General features: G+C 42.9%; 1 protein-coding gene across 2 annotated transcripts; it reads right to left on the reverse strand.

The window, feature by feature from the left end:
* Nucleotides 1-457: 457 nt before the first annotated feature.
* Nucleotides 458-27674, reverse strand: hm13 (histocompatibility (minor) 13). Of its 2 annotated transcripts, XM_080764761.1 has the most exons (13): nt 27296-27674; nt 20247-20279; nt 17996-18094; nt 16100-16182; nt 14551-14639; nt 13707-13792; nt 12256-12381; nt 11536-11593; nt 10546-10629; nt 8894-8930; nt 8673-8775; nt 7958-8043; nt 458-3174 (listed from the first exon to the last, which is right to left on the reverse strand). In XM_080764761.1, exons 1-13 carry the CDS (start codon nt 27491-27493, stop codon nt 3075-3077), a joined length of 1182 nt encoding a protein of 393 aa, XP_080620887.1. In that variant the 5' UTR covers nt 27494-27674; the 3' UTR covers nt 458-3074. The 2 variants fall into 2 exon arrangements, with proteins under 2 accessions (XP_080620887.1, XP_080620888.1); XM_080764762.1 differs by lacking the exon at nt 20247-20279.
* Between the last annotated feature and the right edge of the window lie 322 nt (nt 27675-27996).

The following is a 27996-nucleotide window of genomic DNA, read 5'->3' on the forward strand; positions in this document are numbered from 1 at the left end:
CGGAATTTCAGAGCATGTGTAAATAGTTTGCGACTGACAGAATCACAGTGTCAATAATTCCCAGAAAATCTGTAATGTTAATATAAAATGTCCACGAAAATCTTCATGGGGGCTAAAAGGGGCTATTTAATTCTTCATGGGGCTGTAGCCCCATAGCCCCCACAGAGTCGACGTCGTTGGCTCCAGCCCCCTGACTGTCTGTGTTTCATGTCATCATGTATCTAATAAAGTCCCTATAACGTCGTCTTAAAAATAAGTCTAATAAGCAATGAGACAAATCCAGATTAATGCTTCCCTATATGGTGACCAAAGCACCAAAACATTTATTTGCAAATAAAATAAAATACAGTTGAGGCCACGTAAGGCTCACACACAAATACAACGGGAGAATAAAGTAAGAAATCAGATTTTGAAGTACAGTTGCTTTTCAAATAATACCGATTCAACTACACCAAACTGAAGATGATCCTCTCTTTATTTTTTTTACATCAAAATACAAACGAATGAAGAAAGAAAAAAAAAAAAGAAATAAAAAAAATCCATCTTGTCAATATAATAAAACGTTAATATCAATAACATCAAGATTAATAACAGGTCTGGAATATCAACCAGGCAGACTTGATTGTATCCACTAGAATCTTAATCCAGTCCATCAACCCGACCGATGATCCAAATGCCATTCACATTAACGTTACACTCTCTGATCCCAGATCAGCCACGTCTGTAACTTCGAGAGAGAGTCCTAGTCCTCGCTTCTCTCCTCGCAGCTCATTGGACGAGAAAGGCGGATGTCGCACACCCCCTCGTGGCTTCACCAATGGCGTTCGAGGGTTACAACAGGGAAGAGGAAGTGAGAACTGCACAGAGACAGGTAGTAGAATACAACAGGAGGAGATTCGTCTAAAAGGCTGATTCATACTCGCATACATGCGTGTCGGACACCGAAAATAGCCGATCTACAAGCTCAGAAGGCGTGGCATCGGGGCCCGGGGGGGACGTGTTCTGAGCTTGTAGATCTGCTCGTTTCGAGACACGACATGGCACACGTGCAACTAATTGAGGCCTAACAGGTCAGCGCCTCTAGACGAGAGAAGAATATATTTTAAAACCATTATTAAAAACAAATGGTTTGATAACAGAACAAAACGGAAGCAAAGCGAAGCTCAGAGGAAACATTTGGTCCCTTTTTAAGTTAAAAATTTAAATAAACTCGTCGCTGTATAACGTTCTTTTCAACTTTCTAACGTTCCTTCCTTAAAAAAAAGGGGAAAGGCCTCTGATTCACATTCACAGCTCGACATTCCAGATAAGTTGAGGTACTGAATGGAAGGCGGTGGACAGAACAAACTGAACAATCACTCCACCACTTCATAATCCCTCCTAAACTAAATGCTTCTCAGCCATCAGAACATTGGCCGGAAATAATATCCATTTAACCCACTGACCCACAAAACAATTCTAATTATTTTCAAAATCAGACGAACAAATTTGTAAATCTTTCAACAAAATATCCTTTTCGACAAAAGGATATTTAAGAACATGGATCCGTTTTACATCCGGGTCTGTAACTCTGTACAAATGTTACAGTATTAGCTTTTTCTTTTTTTTTTGCCTATAATGTCATGCCCAAAATTGGATGCCAGGTTAAGGTGGTTAATTGGGACAACTGTATGAAAGTGTGTCCCCCACCCGTACCTCTAATGCAGTCGTTCTCAACCTGGGAGCCATGACCAATAATTATATTTGACCTGGGGACCCCCCCCCACCTTGACTAGCACAGGAGTTGTAGGAGTTGAGACATTCAATTTAGCTTGACTCGGTTCCACAGATAAATAGTGAAAATAGAAGTCCTACACAAGCTTGTAGAACCCCCCTGCCCCTGGGGTTCCAGACCCTCAGGTTGAGAACCACTGCTCTAATGTAGCATGCCGATTGGACTTGGGAGGTCAGATTAGCATGCATTTACACCACTCTGACTACAGATAACTCCATCTTTAGCAAAGATAATACTATGTGTTTTTTTTTTTGGCTGTGTGACAAAGACTCAAACCCAAAGCCACCTACACCAAAAACGTCGGGTCTTACGTTCAGGTTCTTTTACAGGGAAAATAAGTCAAAACAGGTCAAATCTAACGGTTACGCCAACAACAAGAGTGCAAAGATAAACCCTGGACAAAAACTGTTCCAGGATCAGTTAGATTGAAATGAAACAGACTAATTGGTGCGTTTGTTTTAAAAAGAGTTTAGATTCCAGAAGCCATCGCACAAAGAATTCCTACTGCCATTTTGCATCGTGTCGTTTGAATGACTGAGCGGTAGTGCAAGGTCAAAGGTCAAAGACAGACCTAAAACCTACTGCCAGGAGCGTTTACTTCACGGTACAACAAGGTTCTAAAACTGGTTCCTTGTCCAGTACTGAAGGACTACTGGTTTCCATTGTGGAAGCTGGTAGAACAGAATAACCAGTGGCAGAGAGTGAAACCACCCAGCTTAGACTCACTTTGTGTGCTCGTTTGTTCATTTTTAAAACAGTGATTCTCAACCTTTTTAAGTTCAAGGACCCCCCCCCCCCCCAGTTTTTGATATGATTTTATGTATTTATCCCCCCAACTTACACTGTAGAATCCTCAGTGATAATTTAACTCTGAGAGAGTACAAATGTTCCATTTGTACACTCTCAGAGTCGAGAGTCTATTTGGAGAGTCGAGAGTCTATACTTGTGGGCCCTGTATCCAACAGTTGAGAATGAGTGTTTTAAAAAAACAACATCCACCTCACTTCCTGTTCCTGTATATGGGGAAACAAAACCGTTTTGTCAACTTGCATTGACCAATCACTATCGAGCTGTGGGGACCGTTACCGTGGTTTCCCAGAGAGATAGGAGAGGGGGGGGGGGGGGGGGGAAGCGACAACTCAAGCCCCTCCTGCTAGCGACAAAGACAAGTCCCTCCTAGCGACAAAGACAAGTCCCTCCCCCCTAGCAACAAAAAGAGAAAAAGGCTGAAGAAATTCTGTGAAATGATTGGGTCAAGAGGAGGAGGAGGAGCGGGGGGGGGGGGGGGCAGCGAGGGATTCTATTGGTCCTTCTTCTCTGGTGACTCTGATGACTCATCCTTGGATTCTGTTTCCGTTTCTGTCTCCGTCTCCGTGTCCGTCTCTGGTGTCTCCTCATACCTGGAGGGGAGAGAGAGGGGGGGTCAAGATAAATCGTTTTGTTCCTTTCCAAAAAAGTGAACCAAATTATTGTTCCTGTGAAGCAGATAGAATTCATACACGCGCATGCGCGCGCGCGCGCACGCACGCACGCACGCACGCACGCACACACACACGCACACACACACACACACACACACACACACACACACACACACACACACACACACACACACACACACACACACACACACACACACACACACACACACACACACACACACACACACACACACACACACACACACACACACACACACACACACACACACACACACACACACACACACACACACACACACACACACACACACACACACACACACACACACACACACACACAATTATCTTCACGAGCCGCAAACATTGAAATGCGTATTATGATATCGGTTTAGGTTGTAATAAAAATCCACTGCCTAATAATGTTTTGCCGAATGTTCACCCCAGAATAGGGACGCTATAGGGTTCATGTGGTTTAGATAATGACTTTCAGTAAGCTGCAGTTCAACTCCAACACCAGGTTCATAAACACAACGCTGATTGTGAAGTAGACGGTTGCTATGCAGCCATTTATTATAGATAAACCTATTTAACCCATTTTGGGGCGGGATACCCCTTTTTGGTGTTTTAAACATTGTTATAATGCAGATCTACAAGCTCATTTAAAGAAAATAGCAGACCTACAAGCTAGCGCGCCAGCTTGTAGGTCTGCTATTTTTGAAAAATCGTTAAAATGTGTCGCAAATCATTGAATATATATTTCAGAGTGAACATCTTTCTGGTGGGGTCCCTGGAACGACATATTTTGCAATGGGGGTCCGTGGCCCAATGGAGATAATTCTGGGGGTCCTTGGCATGAAAAGGGTGGAGCACCACTGAGCAAACAGCCTTTGTTTTATCGACCTCAGTCCAAAATGGGTTAATGTGTTTCAGTTAAGGAAGCTTCAAGCTTGGAGATTGGTCTATATTTGCTAGTCACAGTATCTAGGTTGTTCCTGTTTAGTTAGATTGTGATACTAGCAGTGGTGTAAAGTAATTAAGTAAATTTACTCAAGTACTGTAAAGGACAGCAGATCTACCGGGATAAAGTAAAAAAAAAAAAAAAAAAAACAACAGACCAGGTCCTCCACCATCACAAGATAAGACAATTTTCAGAAGCTTTCCATTCTTTGTAGACGTTCATATTGCCAGTCAGCGGAAGTCAACACTGTAACGCACCGTCATAGTTTCATGTTGAAACCTCTACGTTGTTTCAGGATGCGAGAAATAAATTTAAACCCTACCAGGAGGCAGGCTGAGAAGGAGACAGAGTGCAGGAGAGAGACATTAGGAAAGCTGGGAGGGAGACAGAGTATAGGAGAGACAGACGGCAGGAACGCTCAGAGGAAGATGGCAGGAGAGACAGACAGTAGGTGAACTGAGAGGGAGACAGTGTTAGGAGAGACAGACAGTAGGACAGCTGAGAGGGAGAAAGTGTTAGGAGAGACAGACAGTAGGACAGCTGAGAGACAGACAGTAGGACAGCTGAGAGGGAGACAGTGTAGGAGAGACAGACAGTAGGACAGCTGAGAGGGAGACAGTGTTAGGAGAGACAGACAGTAGGACAGCTGAGAGGGAGACAGTGTTAGGAGAGACAGACAGTAGGACAGCTGAGAGACAGACAGTAGGACAGCTGAGAGGGAGACAGTGTAGGAGAGACAGACAGTAGGACAGCTGAGAGGGAGACAGTGCTAGGCGAGACAGTAGGACAGCTGAGAGGGAGACAGTGTTAGGAGAGACAGACAGTAGGACAGCTGAGAGGGAGACAGTGTTAGGAGAGACAGACAGTAGGACAGCTGAGAGGGAGACAGTGTTAGGCGAGACAGACAGTAGGCCAGCTGAGAGGGAGACAGTGTTAGGCGAGACAGACAGTAGGACAGCTGAGAGGGAGACAGTGTTAGGTGAGACAGACAGTAGGACAGCTGAGAGGGAGACAGTGTAGGAGAGACAGACAGTAGGACAGCTGAGAGGGAGACAGTGTTAGGAGAGACAGACAGTGTAGGAAAGACAGACAGTAGGACAGCTGAGAGACAGACAGTGTAGGAGAGACAGAGAGTAGGACAGCTGAGAGGGAGACAGTGTTAGGAGAGACAGACAGTAGGACAGCTGAGAGGGAGACAGTGTTAGGAGAGACAGACAGTAGGACAGCTGAGAGGGAGACAGTGTTAGGAGAGACAGACAGTAGGACAGCTGAGAGGGAGACAGTGTTAGGCGAGACAGACAGTAGGCCAGCTGAGAGGGAGACAGTGTTAGGCGAGACAGACAGTAGGACAGCTGAGAGGGAGACAGTGTTAGGTGAGACAGACAGTAGGACAGCTGAGAGGGAGACAGTGTAGGAGAGACAGACAGTAGGACAGCTGAGAGGGAGACAGTGTTAGGCGAGACAGACAGTAGGACAGCTGAGAGGGAGACAGTGTAGGAGAGACAGACAGTAGGACAGCTGAGAGGGAGAAAGTGTTAGGAGAGACAGACAGTAGGACAGCTGAGAGACAGACAGTGTAGGAGAGACAGACAGTAGGACAGCTGAGAGGGAGACAGTGTAGGAGAGACAGACAGTAGGACAGCTGAGAGACAGACAGTGTTAGGAGAGACAGACAGTAGGACAGCTGAAAGGGAGACAGTGTAGGCGAGACAGACAGTAGGACAGCTGAGAGGGAGACAGTGCTAGGTGAGACAGACAGTAGGACAGCTGAGAGGGAGACAGTGCTAGGCGAGACAGACAGTAGGACAGCTGAGAGGGAGACAGTGCTAGGCGAGACAGACAGTAGGACAGCTGAGAGGGAGACAGTGCTAGGCGAGACAGACAGCTGAGAGAGGCCGTGGTGTCATTTGACACCATAGATAGAAGGATGACAAGCAGAACAGACAAGACAGGCGAGGGGAGTCTCTAGTTTTGTCAATGGGCCATTTACCTGGCCGTGTGAGGAAAAGGGGGTGGGGCCTACGGAGGGAAGGGGCGGGGCCTCTACATGGAGGTGGGTTGTAAGCGACGGCGGCGCGGGGAGGAGGAGGAGGAGCCCGTTGCCATAGAGACGGTATCCATGGAGCTAGCCAGGCTGGCAGGAGAACCACTGACTGTCGGGTAGGAAGTCAGCCTGGGCGAACCAGGGAGGACTTCCTGTGATGACTCATAACTAATATTACACCCAGGGTGAGTTGGAGAGAGAGAGAGAGAGAGAGAGAGAGAGAGGGAGGTAGGAATAATAAAGAAAGAAAGTGATGGAGAAAAAAGCAGAACCAAACAAAAAGGAGGGAACTCAAAAACAGACGGTGAGAAATGGAACATATAAGGAAAGAAAAGGAGAAAAGGCTGTTAGTCTTCATTAAAACGCAAGGAAGAAAGAGAGAAAAGAGAAGAGAAGGAAGATGTGAAATGTCTGGATTTCTACTTGTTTTTTTCCCCTCTTCCTCTTTTCAACCAGGATAACCTGCCATTCATTCTACCTGTAGCTGAATGGGCCAATCGGGTAACGGCATTGGCCCCATGATATGGGCCAATAGGAAATAAGATGGCTTAGTTACTTTGGTTATCCACAGCGGCATTCATTGCCACATTTGTATATGCAAATAACCCATTTTGACCTGGGAACGATTCTACAAAATGTCCTCTAAATCATGACGGTTTTCTGAAAAGCCCTATGTTTCTGTGTCAGTGGTTCTCAAAATGTTTATGTCAAGGACCCCCCAAGATTATATGTAATTGGCCTGCCGACCCCCCCATCTGAAAATATGTTGTTCCAGGGACCCTCCCCCAGAAGCAAAGATTTCAGTTAAAAACTTTGGCTCTGAAAGAATATATTCAAAGACTTGCGCCACATTTTCACGACTTTTCAAAAATAGCAGACCTATACAAGCTCATAGCGTGCCACCGAGTGGCGCGCTACGAGCTTGTACGTCTGCTATTTTTCAATAGCAGAATTATATCCACAGAGCATGCCCTTTGGGCTGGCAGCAGTCTCAGTCTGCCATGCATTTCTGTGGTGATGAAGACGCTGCATGGTGCATCCTTTTTACCGAGAGCCAAGCGCCACGTTTCTTTCATCACAACCATGAGAAGCCCCTTGTTTGCCATTGTGGTTTCAGATAAAGGTTATGTGTGCCGATATTGCAGGCGACGGGACGTTCGAGCACAGCAGCGGTCGATCGGTTCGAACATGAGGTGTCAATACATGTGACTGGATGCGGAGCGCCTCTCCGCTCATAAAATGCCTTCTTTGAACACAGCCCCATAAAAATGCCTTCTATGAAACACAGCCCCTTTCTGGGGGTAGCATTTAACCGGAAACGACCATCAATGCGTGCGAGTCAACAAAATGAACAAATAAAAATGAAACAGATTTTAAGTTGGTGAAATAGCTTGTGCATTTGAAGAAAGAAAAGAAAATCGCTGATATTCCTTGAAATGCACTGTCTGGAATAGACTTGCATGCAAATGATGTGTTGGATCAAATAAATGCAATTTTGTTCCTCGTATTTGTTAACCACATGAATCCCGGAGACCCTATTCTTAGGTTGAACCTTTGACAAAAATAGATCTACAATCCCACAACGTTTGAGCTTGTAGATCTATCTGTCATTTGTGATAAGCGGGTGCAGGTGAAACTACCGCTATGAGTCCGTCTTGCCGGTCTGCAAACCTGTTCGCCTGTATATGTTGCAAAAGACATCTACGTATACGTACAACAAAGAAGTCATGGTGACCTACCTGAACAATTCAGTGAGTTCTCCTTTGATGAGAGCAACCAGGCATGGGAAGCCAATACAGGCTGGGACCAGGTACAAGAGAGCAGGCTGAGAGACAGACAGGGTGGAGAGACAAGACAGGTTAGAGACCATTGTTGTTTTTGGCAGCAATTTTTGATTTTAGTTTTAGTCATAGTCTTTTGAATAGGTTTCCTTTAGTTTTAGTCACATTTTAGTCACCAGGAATGTCTTAGTGTTAGTCTAGTTTTAGTCGACTAAATATCATAAGATTTTAGTCGACTAAATCTACAGCTGATTTAGTCGACTAAAATGTATTTTGGCGGGCCTTGATGCCGTTGTAATGACTGATTTTACACTTGCTGCGACGCGTTGTGTGCTTGTAGATCTGCTATTTTCAGCATACAACCAAGTGTAAAATGACTTATACTGGATCTCTTCTCCACTAGTCCCTTCCTAACATTTCAGTCTAGTTTTTAATTGTTGACGAAATTGTCACTATATTTAGTCTTAGTTTTAGTCATCATAGCTTAGTTTTCATTTAGTTTTCACCAGTGAAAAAAGGAAGTCGACGAACATTTTTCGTCTTAGTTTTAGTCAACGAAAACAACACTGTTAGAGACCAGGGACAACAGAGCAGTCTGAGAGACAGACAGTTATGGGGAAACAAAATATGATGACAGACAGACAGACAGACAGACAGACAGACAGACAGTTACCTGTGCATGTTTGAAGGTGTGCATGATGAAGATGGTGAGACCCAATCCGAAGATATATGCCAAGAAACTGGAATAGAAATATGTCCTACTGTTCTTCTTTAGACTGGAGAGAGAGACGGAAGGAACGCGTTACAGATTTTAGTGTAATCTTTTTAACGTGTAGAGTTTACTACACTGAGCCAATAACTACAGTAAACAGCAACATGGTTGGAAACACTCACCTGACATCAAAGCGCAGCAACAGAGCAATGAAGATACCTGGAAGACACACACGCGCACACACACATGTTAAAACACACAATATTAAATCCTGTGGGCTGACCACCCAGTCCTCCTCTCTCTCTCTCTCTCTCTCTCTGCTGAAACAAAAGGGCAGCGAGAGACTTGTGTCATACAATTTGATTGACAGGTGATCTAAAAAAACAAACATTACACGCAGAGATAGTTCAGACTTAACCCATTCTGACCGGGAACCCATTTTGGTGTTGGCATCATGTTATGCTTTAGCTATTGAAAAATAGCAGATCTACGAGCTTGTAGGTCTGCTATTTTTTGAAAAATCGAAGAACGACTGACATTTTTAGAATCTGATCTCAGGTCAGAATGGGTTAATCAGACCAGTGTGTGTCCTAGTGGAAACCTCGTATGAATCTGATCTCAGGTCAGAATGGGTTAAGAGCAGGGTCTTAAAAGACGGGGGGGAAATGCGTCGTCGAGGCTTTGCATCATAGTCATAGACTGTAAAAAATATGGACAAAGCGTTCCGCGGGTCTAACATGAACGTAAAATGAAGCCTGTCAGTCCTTGAATTGTACATCGCCATCTTTCTAGATCCGTTTGGGCCCAGCTGGCCCATTGGCTGGCCCAGACAACGAGGCGGGACTTCCCCCCTTCTTCTCCGTTGGTTTTTATTTTGACTCGAGTGGGTGGGGAATCCCGATCATAGACTGTAACGGTAGCCACGCCCCTCAGAACATACGCGACTTTATGGTAATTTTTTTAATAAATGGGACCATCATTTTCCAAAAAGAATATTATGACATTAGAAATGAGACTTTAAACTAGTGACTGGAAGCAGAAAGTATTCATGACCATGTTTATTAAGGTAATACAGTCTAGGTGAAGTTGGGCCCAATGACAGCGCCACAACAGGCCATTATATGAACTTTCAGGAAATCCCGATTTCCTTAGTGGCTTCACAAAATATCTGTCTGACTGCCCCCCCTGATCCTAGTACAGTATATAGAAACAAGGTTTTTCCTCTCAAATATCTGTCTGACTGCCCCCCCTGATCCTAGTACAGTATATAGAAACAAGGTTTTTCCTCTCAAATATCTGTCTGACTGCCCCCCCTGATCCTAGTACAGTATATAGAAACAAGGTTTTTCCTCTCAAATATCTGTCTGACTGCCCCCCCTGATCCTAGTACAGTATATAGAAACAAGGTTTTTCCTCTCAAACAGTAGCCGATAATGGGGCAACTATAGGAAACCAAAAGCCATTCTCTCTCTCCTCCACTCCTCTTTGTCTAGAATTCAAATATAAATGTGTAAATTGTTGCTTTTCAGCTGCACAAATACTGTAGATATGGCAGCAGCGGCTGCCATTATCTGGCTTATTTTAGATCTTAGCGTTGGCTATTAAACAAATAGCAGATGTACAAGTTCACATTGTACATCTGCTATTTTTGACATTCTTTGACTAGTGTGAGGACACATGTGTGAGGACTACTGATTCAGAAGGCCTTTGTAGAAGGTTAATTAGGCTATATTTGCCAAATTGAATAAAAAAGAACCAACGATTGGACTCATCTAATCACAGACTGCCAATAAATATATTTGTCCAATCGCTGTCATGTCGCAGTGCAGGTTACCTGGAATGACAATGTCTCCCAGACCCAGCATGGCAAAGTTACTGGCATCCAAACCCCTCTCTAACAGATCCTGAGGAAAGACCACTGGGGAGAGAGAGGAAGGGGCAGAGAGAGAGAGAGAGAGAGAGAGAGAGAGAGAGACAAAACAGTGTTCATTTTGACAGCAAATTCTTTTGAAGAAAATAATCTACGATGGTGTCGCAATGCGTAATTTGTACACTTGGTTGCATGCTGAAAGGAGCCGATCTTCAGACAAGCTCACAACGCATCGCAGAGCAACACGTCGTGAGCTTGTAGATCTGCTCTTTTCAGAATGCAACACCCGAGCGCAACCAAACATAAAATTACTTCTACTGGATCTCTTCTCCACTTCTCCACTCGTCCCTCCCTAACATTTTATTCTAGATTTTCTTTTACGGAATTGTCAATACATTTACTCTTTTTTTATTCAGTTTGTTAGTGACAAATGGTAGTCGACGACATTTTTCGGCCAGTTTTAGTCGACAAAATTAACACTGAGATCCTGGTCACTAAACTGCCTCCCCCTGGCCAGCCAGGGCGCCTGATGGAGGGGAAAGGAACTGGTTGGAATAACGTGTTCCTTCCACGCGCTACGTCCAACCAGGGAAACTCCCCCCTGTCAGGTGTAAAGGATCAACTTGGACACTCAGGCATGAAGGAAGCATGAGTTCAAGTCTGTTGCTCTCCCCTTGTCCCCCATATATGGGGACTAGGTTGGTGGAGGGTGTGTAGAGCCCAGGATCACATTAGATGATTGACACAGGGGAGAAAAATGGGTTACAAAATCGTGGGATAAAAAAATATATTAGAAAAAAAAACACTGAGACAGAATCAGAGTGAGACAGTGAGTGACAGTGACACAGAGAGGGGCAGAGGGTTTTGTTAGTCATATTGGCAAATAAAAGTCCAAAATGCACCCCTAAAATCTCACACACACACACACACACACACACACACACACACACTTACGTTTAATTGGGGCCTCAAAGGACTTGGCCACGGTCACCATGACATTGGTTCCAAAGACCTAGCAACAGAGAGACAGACACACTAAGGCAGTGGTTCACAAACACGTTTGGGCTTCAGAACGTCCTTCCATGATTTCTGCCCCTTTACCGGAAATACATTTTGCTTAGAAAACTACATTAAAGGAGAATTCCATACTAAAAGGCTTTCTTACCTTTCTTTGTAGTTGTTACGTCCCCACCAAAGAGGTCCAGGTGTTATTTTGTGCAAAAGCTCCTTATTGGCTATTTCCCTACCATAAGCCCTAAATGAATTGCATTGATTTGAATGGGAATTGAATGGGACTATGGGGTGTTGTGCTAATTTGCTTATTTCCATCGCTCAAAATTATAATTTCTTTGTATATATCCTCTCTTCATAATGTAAATAATATCCCAAGAGGCACACTTTACTACTTCTTTCGATGGAAATAAGCGAATTAGCATAACACCCCATAGCCCCATTCAATTCCCATTCAATGCAATGCAATTAATTGAGGGCTTATGGTAGGGAAAATAGCCAATAAGGAGTTTTTGCACAAAAAACACCTGGACCTCTTTGGTGGGGATGTAACGACTACAAAGAAAGGTAAGAAAGATAAGAAAGCATTCTAGCATGGAATTCTCCTTTAACAAGAACATTACAAAATACCATGTGTGCCGTGTACGTGCATTCTTTGCTCACCCAGAAGACGTCGTAGACGAACAGCCCCCCCAGCAGGATACAGCCGGTACTGACGTTGTTCAGGTGAAGCAGTTCCACTCCGTTCAACGCGAACGCCAAACCAAACAGGTTGTTGGCCACCCAGTGCTGTGACATCACACAACAATGCTGTCAGCTCATTGGCTATCAGAAGACTATACTGTCAGCTTATATGACATTATATCGAACTGTGTCGATATAATGTGGTAACAAACAAACACATTATACTGTATACTGTATAAGTGGCCCACAGAACTCCAAAGCTCAGTGGTCAGATGGGTGGGCCTTATTGGGCATTTTGGGGCGGGAACCCCTTTTGGTGTTTTAAAGCATTATGTTATACTTTAGCTATTGAAAAATAGCAGATCTACAAGCTCATAGCGCGCCACTCGCACGCTTGTAGGTCTGCTATTTTTTTAAAGTCGTGGAAATGTGGCACAAATCTTTGAATATATATTCTTTCAGAGCCAACATTTTTCACTCAAATCTATGCTTCTGGGTTCCTGGAACTACATATTTTCAGATGGGGGTCGGAGGCCAATTACATATCATTTTTGGGGTCCTTGACATGAAATATTGAGAACCACTGACATTTTTTTAATTTCGACATCAGGCCTAAATGGGATAATCCATTAAAACCCAGGAAAGTGTAATTTTATATATATATAAATATATATATGAAAAAATTACACATATATATATATATTTTTTTCTTTTTTCCAGCATGCAACCAAGTGTAAACATTATGCATTGTGACATCAGTGACAATAGTTGGCTATTCAAAAATAGCAGATATACAAGCTCATGAGCTTGTATATCTGCTATTTATGGAAAATCTGTGTTTCTTTTTTGCAAATCTTTGAATACATTCATTTATTTCTCCTTTCTTAACCCATTTTGGTGTTAGCATCATGTCGTGCTTTAGCTATTGAAAAATAGCAGATCTACAAGCTCATAGCGCGCCACCGAGTGTAGGTCTGCTACATTTTTTTTAAATCGAAGAGCGACTGACATAGAAGACATTTTTAGAATCTGATCTCAGGTCAGAATGAAAACTGTCAGGATGTAGAAGACATTTTTAGAATCTGATCTCAGGTCAGAATGGGTTAACTCAAATCTTTGCTTCTGAGGGATCCCTGGAACAAAATATTTTGAGATGGGGTCCGTGGCCAAATGGGGGTCCTTGTTGACATGAAAAGGTTTGAGAGAACCACTGACTGATAGAGCAACATACATTTTTCAGAAAACTGTCCGGATTTAGAAGACATTTTGTAGAATTGGCCTCAGGTCTTAACCCATTTTGGGGCGGGAACCCCTTTTTGGTGTTAGCCATTATGTTATGCTTTAGCTATTTAAAAATAGCAGATCTACAAGCTCATAGCGCGCCACGAGCTTTTAGGTCTGCTATTTTTGAAAAAAATCTAATTGTATACCTTCTTGAGGAGGTACCAGACTCCAACCACACTGCTGATGATGAGACAGATCAGGTCCTTGGTGTCAAACTCATAGTTGACGACATCTGGACAGACAGACAGACAGACAGACAGACAGACAGACAGACAGACAGACAGACAGACAAGAAACACAGACAAGACAAGCTTATACAAGGGTTACCTTTTTAAATGTTTCAAAACGTTATGGCCTACCGATGCGTTCCGACCGAAGCCGATACATGCGGGACGGGTCCATAATGGTTCCATTTGTAAAGTCTCTTGAGTTACAGAGACTGGACAACACCGACTGCCCCATACGCAGTGGTCATGATAGAACAGAACGCAGTACCACGCCGTGTGGTATCAAAAGAACTGCGACGTCCACTAGCTTTAAAACCCATTTTGGGGGGGCGGGAACCCCTTTTGGCGTTTTAAACAATAAGTTATGCTCTAGCTGTTGAAAAATAGCAGATCTACAAGCTCGTAGCGCGGCACTCGGTGCCGCGCTACGAGGTTGAGGTCTGCAATGAGCTTCAAGCAGACCTACAAGCTATGAGCTCTGTCTGTCTGCATGCCTCCTCCACCATCAAGGAAGAGATTCGTACAAAAAAAAAACTTTTTTGTTTCGCTACTGTAGCACAGTAAATAAGTTAATCTACTTTTGCGTGTCTGAAACACTCTAAACACTATATGAGCTTATATTCGTCAAGTGCACGCACGCACGTACGTGTGCGCTTGGCGTGCCGCGGTACTGATACAAAAATAAATAAATAAATAAAACACCAAATGTGACTGGGGGCTCCTTGAATTTAAAACGGCTGAGAGGGTTGTTAAGTGGTGTTACCTTCCTTGGCCTCTCCACTGCCCTGTGTGAATAACAGCTGATACTGTTTGTTGGGAAGATTGGCTGGGAAGATTCTGGTCATCAGAGGACTGGAGCAGAGGGAGAGGAAAGAGGGAGGAAAAGAGGGAAAGAAAATACATTCATATTATATATATATACACCATAAGTGGAAAATGACCTGTACATTCACGCTGATGGTGGAGGCAACCATGCAAGGTGTACCATTCACATGCTACTCCTAGAACTAGAATGCCCATATGCCGCGGTGTCCATTACCCAGTTTGCGAGCACTCCACTTGGCTCCAAACTTGCCACAGAATATTCATCATTATGATCTAGGCCAGGGGTTCCCCAAACTGTGGTGCGTGACATGCCGTTTCATAGTTTTATTTAACCCATTTTGGACTGAGGTCGATAAAAAGAAAAAAGCCCATGTTTCTATGTCAGCGGTGCTCAACCTTTTTCAAGTCAAGGACCCCCAGAAGTACCTCTATTGGGCCACGGACCCCCATCTCAAAATATGTAGTTCCAGGGACCTCCCACCAGAAGCCAATATTTTAGTAAATGTTCGCTCTGAAAGAATATATATTCAAAGATTTGCACCACGTTTTCACAACTTTTCAAAAATACTAGGTCGTAGCTATGAGCTTGTAGATCTGCTATTTTTCAATAGCTAAAGCATGACATAATGCTCGAAACACCAAAAGGGGTTCCTGCCAAAAATGGGTTAACACAAACGCCAAACTTTGGTAAAACACTGTTGTAAGGAGATTAAATAAGCACCTGCGGGAGTATACGGGTAGCTGCATGTCTCTCAGTGCAGCGACATTCTGTGATTTTTGCCATAATCATTAAAAAATATATATTATTTTCGGTCAAATACAACGAGACCCATGAGCGTTGGGGACCGCTGATCTAGGCCTTGCCTTCAATGAATTTACATATTGTATAGTTAATATAAAACATTTTATAGCTACCTTTTTGGCCATTAGGCCCAACCTACGCAACGCAAAACAGGTCACAATTTAGCAAAACAGCTCTACAACCTAACAACTTAAAGATACCGTATACTACAAAAGTCTTTTTGACTTTTGTAAAAAAAAAAAAAAAAAAACTTTTTTTTATTGTTGTTCTTTTGAGTAATATTTTGTATTGTGATACACTGTGCTTGTAATATTTGCTATGGTGTATAATAACATACACAATATATATACACGATAAGGCGTCAGCTAATGGGGATCCGTATGAACAGATTTTTCGGCAAACCATACTGTCCCATATGGTACAAACCATACTGCCCCATATGGTACAAACCATACTGCCCCATATGGTACAAAGCAAGTACACTGACGGCCAGGACTTGAGGCTCATGACGAGGTGCACCTGAGTGAGTTGCATCATACCAGGCATTAGTTGTCCAGTGTGTTACTCAACAGTGACACGAAGCCAGGAAGAGCCACGCACAGACGGCCGCTCTAGCTACTGAGCTCTAACCACCAATTAGTGTGTGTGTGTGTGTGTGTGTGGGTGCGTGCGTGTTGTGTGTTACCTCATGGTGTGAGACAGAGCGAGGATTCCCAGAACAAAGAAGTAGATAGACAGCAGCAGGTTGATGTATTCCTGAGAAAAGACCTGAACAAAAATGATAACACATTAACACACATACCCTACGGTGTGTGTGTGTCTGTGTGTGTGTGTGTGTGTGTCACTGTGTGTGTGTGTGTGTGTGTGTGTGTGTGTGTGTGTGTGTGTGTGTGTGTGTGTGTGCGTGCGTGAAATTTAATTCTCAGGAACACTCTGCTCTCAATGAGGATATTATCACATGTACAGTAAAAAAGCTAGATTACAAATCCTTTCCCACCAGACTCAACCTTTTCTAACCCTTCCACTCATTGCTTGCGTCACACCACAGGACGTGTTACAGAAACCACGTCACACATTCTGAATGGCTGCTATTCCTATAAAATACTTTACATACTGTGTATGCAAAGTTCACCCATGCCTGAAGAAGGTCTTTGGGCCTCCTATTTTACCGCAGTTTCGGCCGAAATGATGATTTTAGGACGGTACCCCCCCCCGCGCGAACCTCAAATGACTTTTATTCGGATCTAAAATAAGAGTATGAATCGCGCCTTTGACCGAAACGTTGCCAATAAAGTTCGTATTGCAAGTGCAGACGGTGTGCGGGTTTTCTGAATACATCTCTGCAATAATGAAATCATTTTACAACTAACGTCAGATGTTGTTAATCAGTTTTTCTTCTTCAAGTGGCCTGCACCATTGATTCTTGTTTAGAGGAAGCTTTCATGACAAAGTTCATGAAACGTGCCGTCGTTTTTGTACTTGTTCCGATTTGTATGCGTCTATGAGGTTAACATTACTCCATAACATATACCCCTGGTGTGGTTATAATAGGCAAATATAAGTTGCTAGTCGACCGATGCAACCGGAAATGAACCGGAAGTGATGTAATTTTGTAAATGATTTTTTTTCTCCAAAAATGCTTGATCTCGGATACTTTTCGAAGATTGCGTCTTTGGTCAAAACACGCTTTAACTCAATCTCCCATAACTAGAGAACGGATGATCGCGGTTACACAATTTATTTTCCGGGTGAAAGAAAGACTTCTTTAACTAAACTGTGCTGTATATATGGAATAATAACCTACTGTGAAGCTGTAGGTTTACCTAACTTTGGTTAGGTAAAACATGCACATAATGTGTTACTATTATTTTTACACTTCGATTGCTCTTTCTTGCACTCTGTATTCTTGTTTGCTGTGGTTTTGTTGTTTTTTTAATGTTATGCCATCTATGCTGCTGCATTGTCTGTAAGGAAGCCAAAACTAAAATAAGTTTTACTCTTTTTTACTCTGTACACAAGATGCAACAAGAAAGTGCAACGTTGAACCTTTGAACCTTATTACTTAGACCCCTGCTGGGTGGTAGGTGTGTATCTGTAAACGATTAGGGTGCCTCCAGGTGGACGAAGCTGGTGTGGCGCGTGGGTGCCGGGTGATTTCAGGCTATTCCACAATGACTGAATGAACAATGAACTGTATTGTTCTTTCTGCTTTGGCAATGTAAACGTATGTTTTCTCATGCCAATAAAGCCCTTTGAATTGAATTGAATGCTCAAGTATTAAGAGTCAATGCTACGGAGCTAGACAGCAATGTTTCCCCGTCACGCTCAACGGAGAATCAGAAAAGACATTGCCGAAATCTGTTCAACACCACGCATAGCAAACGGAGCGATTCAATGAATGACATACAGTCGCCGTTATGACGAGCCTGCTAGTCATGTGTAATCAGCGCATGGCGCAAAATGTATTAATGACGAGTCCTACGTATCGAAACGGTTAACGGCACCTGGAATATTTGTGTCCATGTACATTTTCTTTTAAGCGTGTGTGTGCGTGTGCACATAAGTACGTGGCACTACTTACCTTGAAGAACAGATAGAGGCCAAACAGAGTGCAGCTGGCTATGATAGGAAACCTGGCTGCATCTCTACTGGTTATAGTCTCTGGCATGTCTGATGCATTCTGTAGAGAAAAAGAGAGACAGAGTAGAGACAGAGAGAGAGAGAGATTTAAGGGTCTAATTTGGTTACCAACTCTATCATTCAGCTGCAGGGGACCACCCGGAACGCCCTCAAGGTGGTCCCCGGACCGACTGATTGGCTAATGTTCCCCCGACCCCGCGGAATCTGGATGGTGGGTTTCAAGTGGTTTAACCACCGTGAGCCCTCCTAGCGTCCATATTGTTCAGCTATTCCTGGCAAAGAGGTTTGGTGCAGAAGGGAAAGGAGTGGGCCAATCTATAAGCCCTGGGGGACCGCCAAGTCAAGTTAAGTATAACGGGGTTTAACCCATTTTGGGGCGGGAACCCCTTTTGGTGTTCTAAACATTATGTTATACTTTAGCTATTGAAAAATAGCACATCTACAAGCTCGTAGCGCGCCACTCGGTGGCGCGCTACAAGCTTGTAGATGTGCTATTTTTCAATAGCTAAAGTATAACATAATGTTTAGGTCTGCTATTTTTGAAAAATCGTGAAAATGTGCATTAAATCTATGAATATATATTCTTTCAGTGTTTCAGTTTTTAACTCAAATCTTTGCTTCTGGAGGGTCCCTGGAACAACATATTTTCAGATGGCGGTCGGCGGCATATTACACAATATAATTTTTGGGGTCCTTGACCTGAAATATTGAGAACCACTGAAAAAATACATTTTTGAAATTTCGACGTCAGGCCTAAATGGGTTAACACATTTAGACCTGAGGCCGATTCTAAAAAAATAAACGCTTTCTAAAACCTAACCCAAGTTTTCTGAAAACATTATTTTCCTTTTCACTTAATTATTATTTTGCTACATGTAGGCCTATATTAACAACTACCCAGAGGTACAGTAGCTCCCGCATTGAAAGGTATAACAACGTATAGGTTAGGACAGGTCTAAATGGGTTTAAAAACCACCCTGTTGTTCAACCTTCAAACTCTACTCCACATCCACCGTCAAACCCTCTGGGAGGAGAACTATAGTCACTACGGGAGAGAGGAGAGGAGAATAGATGAAAAGAAAAGGGGAGAGAAGGCGATAAGAGAGGCGAGGACAGGTGAAGGGGGAGGATAGGGACACGGAGTAGAAACATGCGAGAGGAAAGGAAAGCAGTAATAACAGTAGTAAAAGTAGAGAAAGGTGTGGTAGAATTGCCACCCGTTCTTCCAACGACACACACACGACACGACAATGATTGCTATATGAAACACTGAATGACCATTAATTGAACCACCACTCCACCTAAACCATACATTACCCATTTATCTATAAAGCACAACCAGACATTATGATGCGTTGCAAGCCTCCAGCTAGTTCAGGCAGACGCACTCGAGAGGCTTAAATGCGCACATGCGCCGCAAAAAAGTGGACGTCTGTCTGAGCACTGCGGAAGCTGAAGTGTCTGCGACACACCGACGAAGACAAGCAGCCGATTAACATGGTGCTCCATGTGTAACTTTGCCACCAGTATCACTGAAAGGTTGGCATGGCCTTAAGTTTGTCAATTTCTATTCACACTTGTTTTAACCATCGATCACATGGACAATAACAACTGTATGTGATATGCCTCCAGGCTCCTGTTCTTGATACTGTATATATGGCACTTAAATCACCTTGTACTGTTTTTGGTTTACCTTTTTAAGTGTGGGTTTTTAATTATGCTGTCGTTTGAAGTTTATTTCATGTCGAGCATTTTATGCTGGTGCACTGGCAGCACCGCCTTGTAAAAAAATCTCAATGGGACAAGTCTTGGTTAAAATAAAAGGTGAAATAAAGAAATGTTACGATTTCCCCCCCTTTTTTTGCAGTATGACTGACACAAGAACACAGACAGGTTTGTTTAGCAACCTGGCTGAAATAGTGTACCTGTGTTAAGGCTTCAAGGCTCAGGCAGCAGATATTCACTCACAAGTCAATACTGCCATTTTGATATATTTGTGATTGGGGTCCATTGATCCCAATTCAACAACGTAGCTCTACATGTTTTCTTCACTGTAAATCAGACGTGCGAAAATTGAACAACAACAGGTATGAGACACCCAAGACACTTTTAATTTGTTATGTTCCGTTTCAGTGTTAATCGTTGTGGATGTGGCAGCTGTGATTTTAGTAAGTGCTTGCTCTAATACTCACTCTGTACTTAGAATCCGAACCATCTCCCAAGGCCTACAGATAGATCAATGGAAGGACAGACAAGACAAAGAGAGAGAGAGAAAGAGAGGGATCAGGACAGGTAGGAAAGTGGAACAGAAGGACTGCATGTGGAAACATTATCTTAGTAAATAAAACGTAAGGTTTATTTTAATCGTAATTGGTCCTGTCTGTTTGCTACCAAGATGAGTTGAGAATGGATAGGCAGATTTTCATGAACAAGAAGTCTGTCTCTCCCTTCCCTACCACACCCTGGTCAAAACTGCATCCTAGACTCTTCTCACTCCTAAGCTGGGGAATAACACGTCAGCAGACTCACTCCCCATGTTTACGACAATCTCTGAAAACTCTACCTATTCGGAACTATAACGAAAGAAAACTTTCCAAAAATGAAAAAAAAAAAAAAGAATGAAAAAAAAGAAAAAGAAAAAGAAAAAAAGAAAGTTCGCTCTGAAAGAATATATATTCAAAGATTTGTGCCGCATTTTCACGGTGAAAAAATAAATAGCAGACATACAAGCTCGTAGCGGTGGCGCGCTATGAGCTTGTAGATCTGCTATTTTTCAATAGCTAAAGTATAACATAATGATTATAGTTAAAACACCAAAAGGGGTTCCCGCCAGACTGGGTTAAATAACCTACTTTTAAAAGTAAAGACCAACAAACATAATGATTCATGAAATGTGTGTACAACACCATTTGCGTGCGTCATATTATGTACTGTCCAAAACGTACTTTTAAGATTCAAATTCAAAACTGGTTTGGTGTGACGCTGTGGTATGATCAAGTAGGGTGAAAATAGTAAAATAGTGGCAAGAGATTTCTGCCCGACAGCAACGGATATCCTAGACTAGTTGTTCTTTGTACTCCATTTACATGACCATTTTTACCCAGCCGGGCGGTTGTTGGCGAGATCTTGTATTTCATAAGTCACTCTGGATGGGAACTGCCCATAGATCCGAAGTCCCATTAGTCCGAACATGCACTGCTCCCGTGCTTGCGGTTAGGTTTAGGTTTGCTCCCGTGCTTGCGGTTAGGTTTAGGTTAGGGTTAACGATAGGGATAGTAATGACCAATGGGAGGTCGGACAAACGGGAGGTCGGACCAATGGCATGTTACCCTCTGGATAGGAGTGCCTACATTGCTAAGTGTAGTCGACAGACAGGAGTCAATAAGTCAACAACAGCATGGCAGACTGTTTGGAACGCATGCATCTTTTTAGCCACTAAAAGTGTTTTGCAGCACTCTAAAGCAATTTAAAAAGCCTTTATTGAAGATGTTAGGTGACTCATTTCACTGAATGAGTCAATGAGATCAAAGGCCCAGGAGAAGACACACAAAACGTGCCTAAATGGGCCCTTCACGCCAAGCTCTATTAACTGTGACTATAAATAGATGGAAAGAAAGCAAATCGGACCAGTCTGAAGTGAGTGGCGTTGTTGGTACTGTAGTGTACTGTACTTCGTAATACTGCACTGTTCTTCGTTGCACTGTACTTCATAGTACTGTACTGTGCTGTACTTCATAGTACTGTACTACTGTTCTTCATAGTACCGTACTGTACTTCGTAGTACTGTGCTGTACTTCGTAGTACTGTGCTGTACTTTGCAATACTGTACTGTACTTCGTCGTACTGTATACTGCACTGTTCTTCGTAGTACTGTACTGTACTAGCACGGCAACACGTTGTGAGCTTGTAGATCTGAGAATTCTTGTACTGTACGTATGTGTGTGTGTGTGTGTGTTAGGCTGCGCAACAGTGACACTGAAAAGGGTACTTCCGTGCTTAGTCATACAGACACAGAGACATACATACATACAGACAGACATACACACATTAGCACCACTTACAAAATGTTCTAATTCCAAGTGGAGGACATAGTGACAGATCCATTCACTTAAAGGACAACTTTAGTTTTTTTCAACCACGGTTCATGTTTTAGGTTGTTATTAGAGAAAGTAAAAGATGAGTGTTCATTCTTTTTCTTTTGCTGCTTTCTTTCGTTTTAGGGATTGTGTCAAACTGACATATTGAGCCTTCATATTCAGTAGATCCTGTGATATTTTGTGGCCAGATGTAATTTATTGGAGTGTAGTAGGGCTATAGTAAATAATAAAAAAAATAAACGCTATAACATTTGGTAAATAAATACATATTTAGCCTTATGCTCGAATGCCCCTGTCAAAAACGTCTATGAACAGCCATTTAACCCATTTTGGGCGAGAACCCCTTTTGGTGTTAGCATTATGTTATGCTTTAGCTATTGAAAAATAGCAGATCTACAAGCTCATTGTAGGTCTGCTATTTTTTTAAACTGTCAGGATTTAAGACATTTTTAACATCTGATCTCAGGTCAAAATGCGTTAAAGAACCACCATTCCTCTGTGCGTTAGAATCTGATCTCAGGTCAGAATGGGTGAGTGCCTGCTGCGCTGCTTGCCAACATTGTCCAGTAGCCATCGGATATGCTGCTGGCAAGTCAAACACACCAAACGTGTTTGCTCAGAGTGAACGTGAACATAACTGCTGACTATTTTTGCATGATCATCAACCACTTCCATGTTGAGCAACTTTTCAAAAAGATCTACAAGATCAACTATTTCCGCTATTTTTATAATTTTGTTAATATTAAAAAAATGTGTCACTGATTTATTTGTATATTTAAGTTATTCGTCATGTCTGCCCTGTGCAATGTGTGATTACGAAGCCTAAAAGGCAAACAGAAATACAAATTCAACGCAAAAAACACACATTGTTGTTCATCGCAATTATGTGTGGGACAATTAATTGTCAACTTACTTATTATAGCCTAGTTAGCTTACTATACTATTAGCCTACCGGTACTTATTATCACTACAAATGAATGGACAGCTACAGTGTCTGTCCATCACATCAGCCCTATTAGTGGAACATCGTCGTTAGGTCGTGTTCTGCAAACTCGCCCTGTTTATGACATATGCATGAGATCAAATCTGGCAGAGGGGACATAATGAGGCAGTTCTGTGACACTTGTATGAAAGAAGCTTACTGTGCCACCTCTTGCTGTCATTGTACAGTTAAATGAGAGTCTGTTTACAGAGGACAAGCAGCTTGGCATTGGCCAATACGTCATCTAAAACATCAAGTTAAGTTGAATATTATATTTTGTCACCTCATCTGTCGGATGAAAACGATAACTTTTCAGGATATTGAAAATTAATTAACTTCTGATCCAACGTAGTTATTTAGTCACAAGCTCTTACTAATACGTCATTAGTTCAATATTGTAAAACTCACACACACTTCACGACTTTAATTTTCACTTTCAAAATGTTTAGAAAATACAAAATAGCTAGTTTTACATTGTGAGTTGTGACGTGTTATGATCTTGTACATGGGCTAGTTTGGATACTGTTGCCTAACACCCTCGTACACCGAAGTAGGGCATTCATTTAGAAGTGGGAATAACATGAAATATGGAGATACATTGCTGTGCGATTTCATTTGTATAGGTTCTTAGGGGTGTTAGGTAGAGGGATGACGATAGAAGTGCTACAAATATAAATAGAGCACTCCACTGTCTCGCACTAAACGAGCATGCAGGGTAGCGCCTGCTGTAGTTTCAAACCAAAAGCCCACAAGTTAAAACCCCCCCTGCCTGCGTCGTCATTCTGTGCTGTCCAATCAGATCATTCTCTCGTCATTCAGTCTCTCATCATGAGGAAATGATGCACTCCCTCACTCTCTACTACCTAAACCACATGATCGGCACACTGCTGCGTACCCAAACCACACAGTAGTCACACCGTGTACAATCTTAATCTGCCTAAAGCACATGGTTAGTACAGTGCTTTGTTAAGTCTATGTCACCCTTTCTCAACATGCAGACCTCCGGGGAACCACCAGGGGTACGGCAGAATAATTGTTCATTATTTGGAAGCTTGCAACAGCCTGTTGCAACTGTTTTATGAACACGAGGCTGCTGCACGTTATACCTCATACTTTAAATGCTTTAATAGTATGAGGTATAAAATACAGCAGCAGATTGGGTATTGGGTAAGACTGGCGTTGCCGTTATGTATCTTTCAGGACCTTTCACTGCTTCGTCTCAACCATTACTCAATGGCTCTGGTCTCAGCCACCGCGGTGTTCATCCCGATGTTCTGGGCATCTTTGTAATGTTAGCGTTTAGTAAAAAGCAGGTAAAAGAGTAATGTTTGAGGCAGACTAACATCAGTCACTCTGCCGTTCACTGTAGTAGAAGAGCTGCGCCTGGTGAGGGTTTAAACCCCGCAGCTATGTCGAGTCCGCCTACAGGAAATACGTAAGCTGCGACCATGAGACCTGCTCCTGGATTCGTCTATAGTGTTATGGTTAAGCTTGTCCTTGTCTATAGTATAACTGGTCGTCTGATCCCTGTGCCTCTTGGCAGAACTACCATACCACCGACCTGAGAGATATTGCACTTCTCCCCATGATATCTTGTGCATGATGCATTAACCCATTCTGACCCGAGATCAGATTCATACGAGGTTTCCACTGGACACACACTGGTCTGATCAACCCATTCTGACCTGAGATCAGATTCTAAAAATGTCAGTCGTTCTTCGATTTTTCAAAAATAGCAGACCTACAAGCTCGTAGCGCGCCACTCGGTGGCGCGCTACCATCACCGCGAACCATCACCACCTAGAATATCGTCTCCGACACTGCCTCATCAATTGCTGACTGATCCAGAATTCCACAACCGTACAAATGGACACCCAGTATCCGTATGGATGTGTGACTCGAGAGTGGAACCAAATGGAGCCTTACAGGTGCATCTCTCAGCGTTCATAAAAGGGAATAGGGACCTTTGATTATCAAATATCGAAGAATGGAAAGAGGTCCCGCAGAGCACCTAAGATCCGACGACGGAAAAATGGACTTAATATGGACGTCTTCCCTGTGCATATTTGATATTTTGATATCAAAGATCCCTTTCTGAACATGTGGACCTTCCTGGTTGTCCTATATGCACCTGTGTGCATCAGCCTTCTTTTAAAAGTTATTTTAAACACTAGTACTCTCAGAGTTCATCATTTTTTTTAGTAGGGGTAGATTGGGGTCCTTTGGATGAAGATGGTCTGAAATCGGGTGGGTGACAGTCAGTTTGTGGCCCGCCCAGTGCATATCAAAACTAGGGGGTTTGAGAATGAATGCTCTTAGTCGACCTACCGTAAACCACGTGGTCACACAGTGGGCTCTCTGACGTGAGGATATCTAATCTTATGTTAACATTACATTACTGTTGTGACTCGTGAGAGCAGAGCAGCTGTACTCTTAATGTTTGTTCAGTAACGGGAGGGTCTTTAATAAACACCACGATACATTTGCAGGTCATGAGGATACCCAACTTGAATCGACCAGGAGAGAACCCCAGGACGATAATTGATAGAACAGCGTGTTTGTTTGTTTGTTTCATCAATTCCAATAGACTCTAGGTCTCCCAAAGGTAGCATTCCCCAAGATGTCCCGTTTTGGGTTCATTTGTACAATAGCTTTGTTTTCAGTGTCTCTGCAGCAGATTTGAACCCAGACACATTAAAAGGTGTCATATTGTGTTTCCGGTTCAACTCTGATGCAGAGCCAATCAAACAACGCTATTGTGTAGATTCAATTGATGATCCCGCGTCCTGACCTGCATGAGCTTTTTTCCTTTCCCGATTGGATAAAACTGGAATCACTAACTGAAACAATTATGTGTGTGTGTGTGTGTGTGTGTGTGTGTGTGTGTGTGTGTGTGTGTGTGTTTGCTAAAGAGCTGGAGAGACAGGAGACCCCTGTTACTGAACAAACACTGTCTATACAGCAATGCATCATGTATAGGTCTGATGCATTGTATTACTTATTCCATTTGAACAAAGAAATAACACCTTGTTTATCAATCTGTCGTTTACAATCTGCAACAGCTGTACTGTTATGTAATAAATAATAATGTCAAAATTGAATAACAGTTTACCTGTGAGTGTATAACTGTTGTGTTATCAGTGTGACAGCTGTCTACTCCATTGTATCCATGAGAACTTTAATCGATTCAACATCTCTGTTTTACTCCAGGAAAACTTATATTCATGCCTTTTTAATGATATTAATATATGATATAGATATCCCTAAACAAACACAGACATTTAAGACAATATTTTACCCTCAATTAATGAAACAAGTTAACCAGGAAATACCAACGTAAACCCTTTATACGCAAGCGTGTTTGATATATTTAGAAAAGTGTATTTATAAATTACCACCGTGGTCGCGACCACGTTGTTTATTAAAAAACTAATTCAAGCCTCGTGCATTTATACAACGACGTACGCCGGTGTCGCATGCGCCGAAAATAGCATGTAGCAGCGGGTTGCAGTTTTATCTGTAACAGCTTCGCAACGCCTGTGAGCTTGTATCCTTCCTACATCTCATATCTTTCGGCCCAAATGATGTCTAACTTAATGCCTTTGTCAGTTATTTGGGATACATGCAGAATAGCATGGGCACCTGCCGCACCGCCAGGAACATCTGGGCACGGTTACCTCGATATAAAACAGGCCATTTTGCCCAAGATGTTAAATGACAGGAAAATTATCTTTTAAATGAAGTATTGCATGAGAACATGCACGGTACAACATCATCATCAGACTTAATATCATTCAACTTCTTGTTCATGCCCCAAAGCAATTTGAAGCAATTGTAGAAATATATATAATTGTCGAATGTTTAAGCATGCTCTAATCATTACAATCAATCAAAACATTTCCAAAATAGTGTATTATGTAGGGCAAAATAGCCAAGTCAACACCGAGGTGCCCAGTCTTCTTTTTCTTTCCTTGCTTTGTCAAGTTCCGGGATTCGTGGTTCTGATATCTATGGTTCTGATTCGGGTGGTGTTAGCCCGTTTCGGAACCCTATACCTAAGTATTAGCGGGTCCGAAAGAGACTAGGGGTTCGGGGAGGGGATGTGGCTCGAACTTCGAGATTGAGAGGAGTTCTGGTTCGGCCCGGCCCCGGGGTTTCGTACCTTGGACTTGGAGCAGGTGACGGACCGCAGCGCCCCGAAGAAGATGGGGAGCAGGGCCATGACGACCAGGCTGCCGTACGCCAGCGCCGTGCCCTCGGCGCTGGCCACGAACCTGGCCGCCGTGCCGTTCACCGCCGCCTCGGTGCCGTTGGTGGCGTTCACCACCACCGCTGCCGAGCCTGGGTCCACCTCCGCCATGATGTCGTCTGATGATGCCGGGGTTCGGTTCGTTCCGATCGGTGTCGGTTGGAAGGTTTTTTGGGGGGGGGGGTTTAATAGGTAGAACTAACTAACTACACCGGTGTTGTTCTCTTCTGTTGTTTTTTAAGGCCACGTTTACTTAAAGCTGTGAGGAGGAACTGAACTGCACTGCTCTCCTTCGGTGGTACAAAGTGTTCTGCTGCTGCGGGGAACAACAAGCTACTGTGGTTACTTGCGCCCCGCCATGCGTTGACTAGCGGTACTACAAATGAAGTTGCCAGGTTCTCAACTACTAGCCTACTCAACTGCTGCACTACAGATACAGATCTTTGTCTAATCTTGTCGTGCAATTCTGGGTCAATCAGTATGAGGCAATTACTGAGGCAATATTCTAACGATTCAAATATCCAACATGATTAGGCTAAAATTATTATGTAGGCTAAACATTAAGGGCATTCTAAATTATTATTCTAAAATACAAATAGAAAAATCCAATAGAC

Source organism: Protomyctophum bolini (genome assembly GCF_963924005.1).
Source record: "Protomyctophum bolini genome assembly, chromosome: 5".
Classification (NCBI taxonomy): domain Eukaryota; kingdom Metazoa; phylum Chordata; class Actinopteri; order Myctophiformes; family Myctophidae; genus Protomyctophum; species Protomyctophum bolini.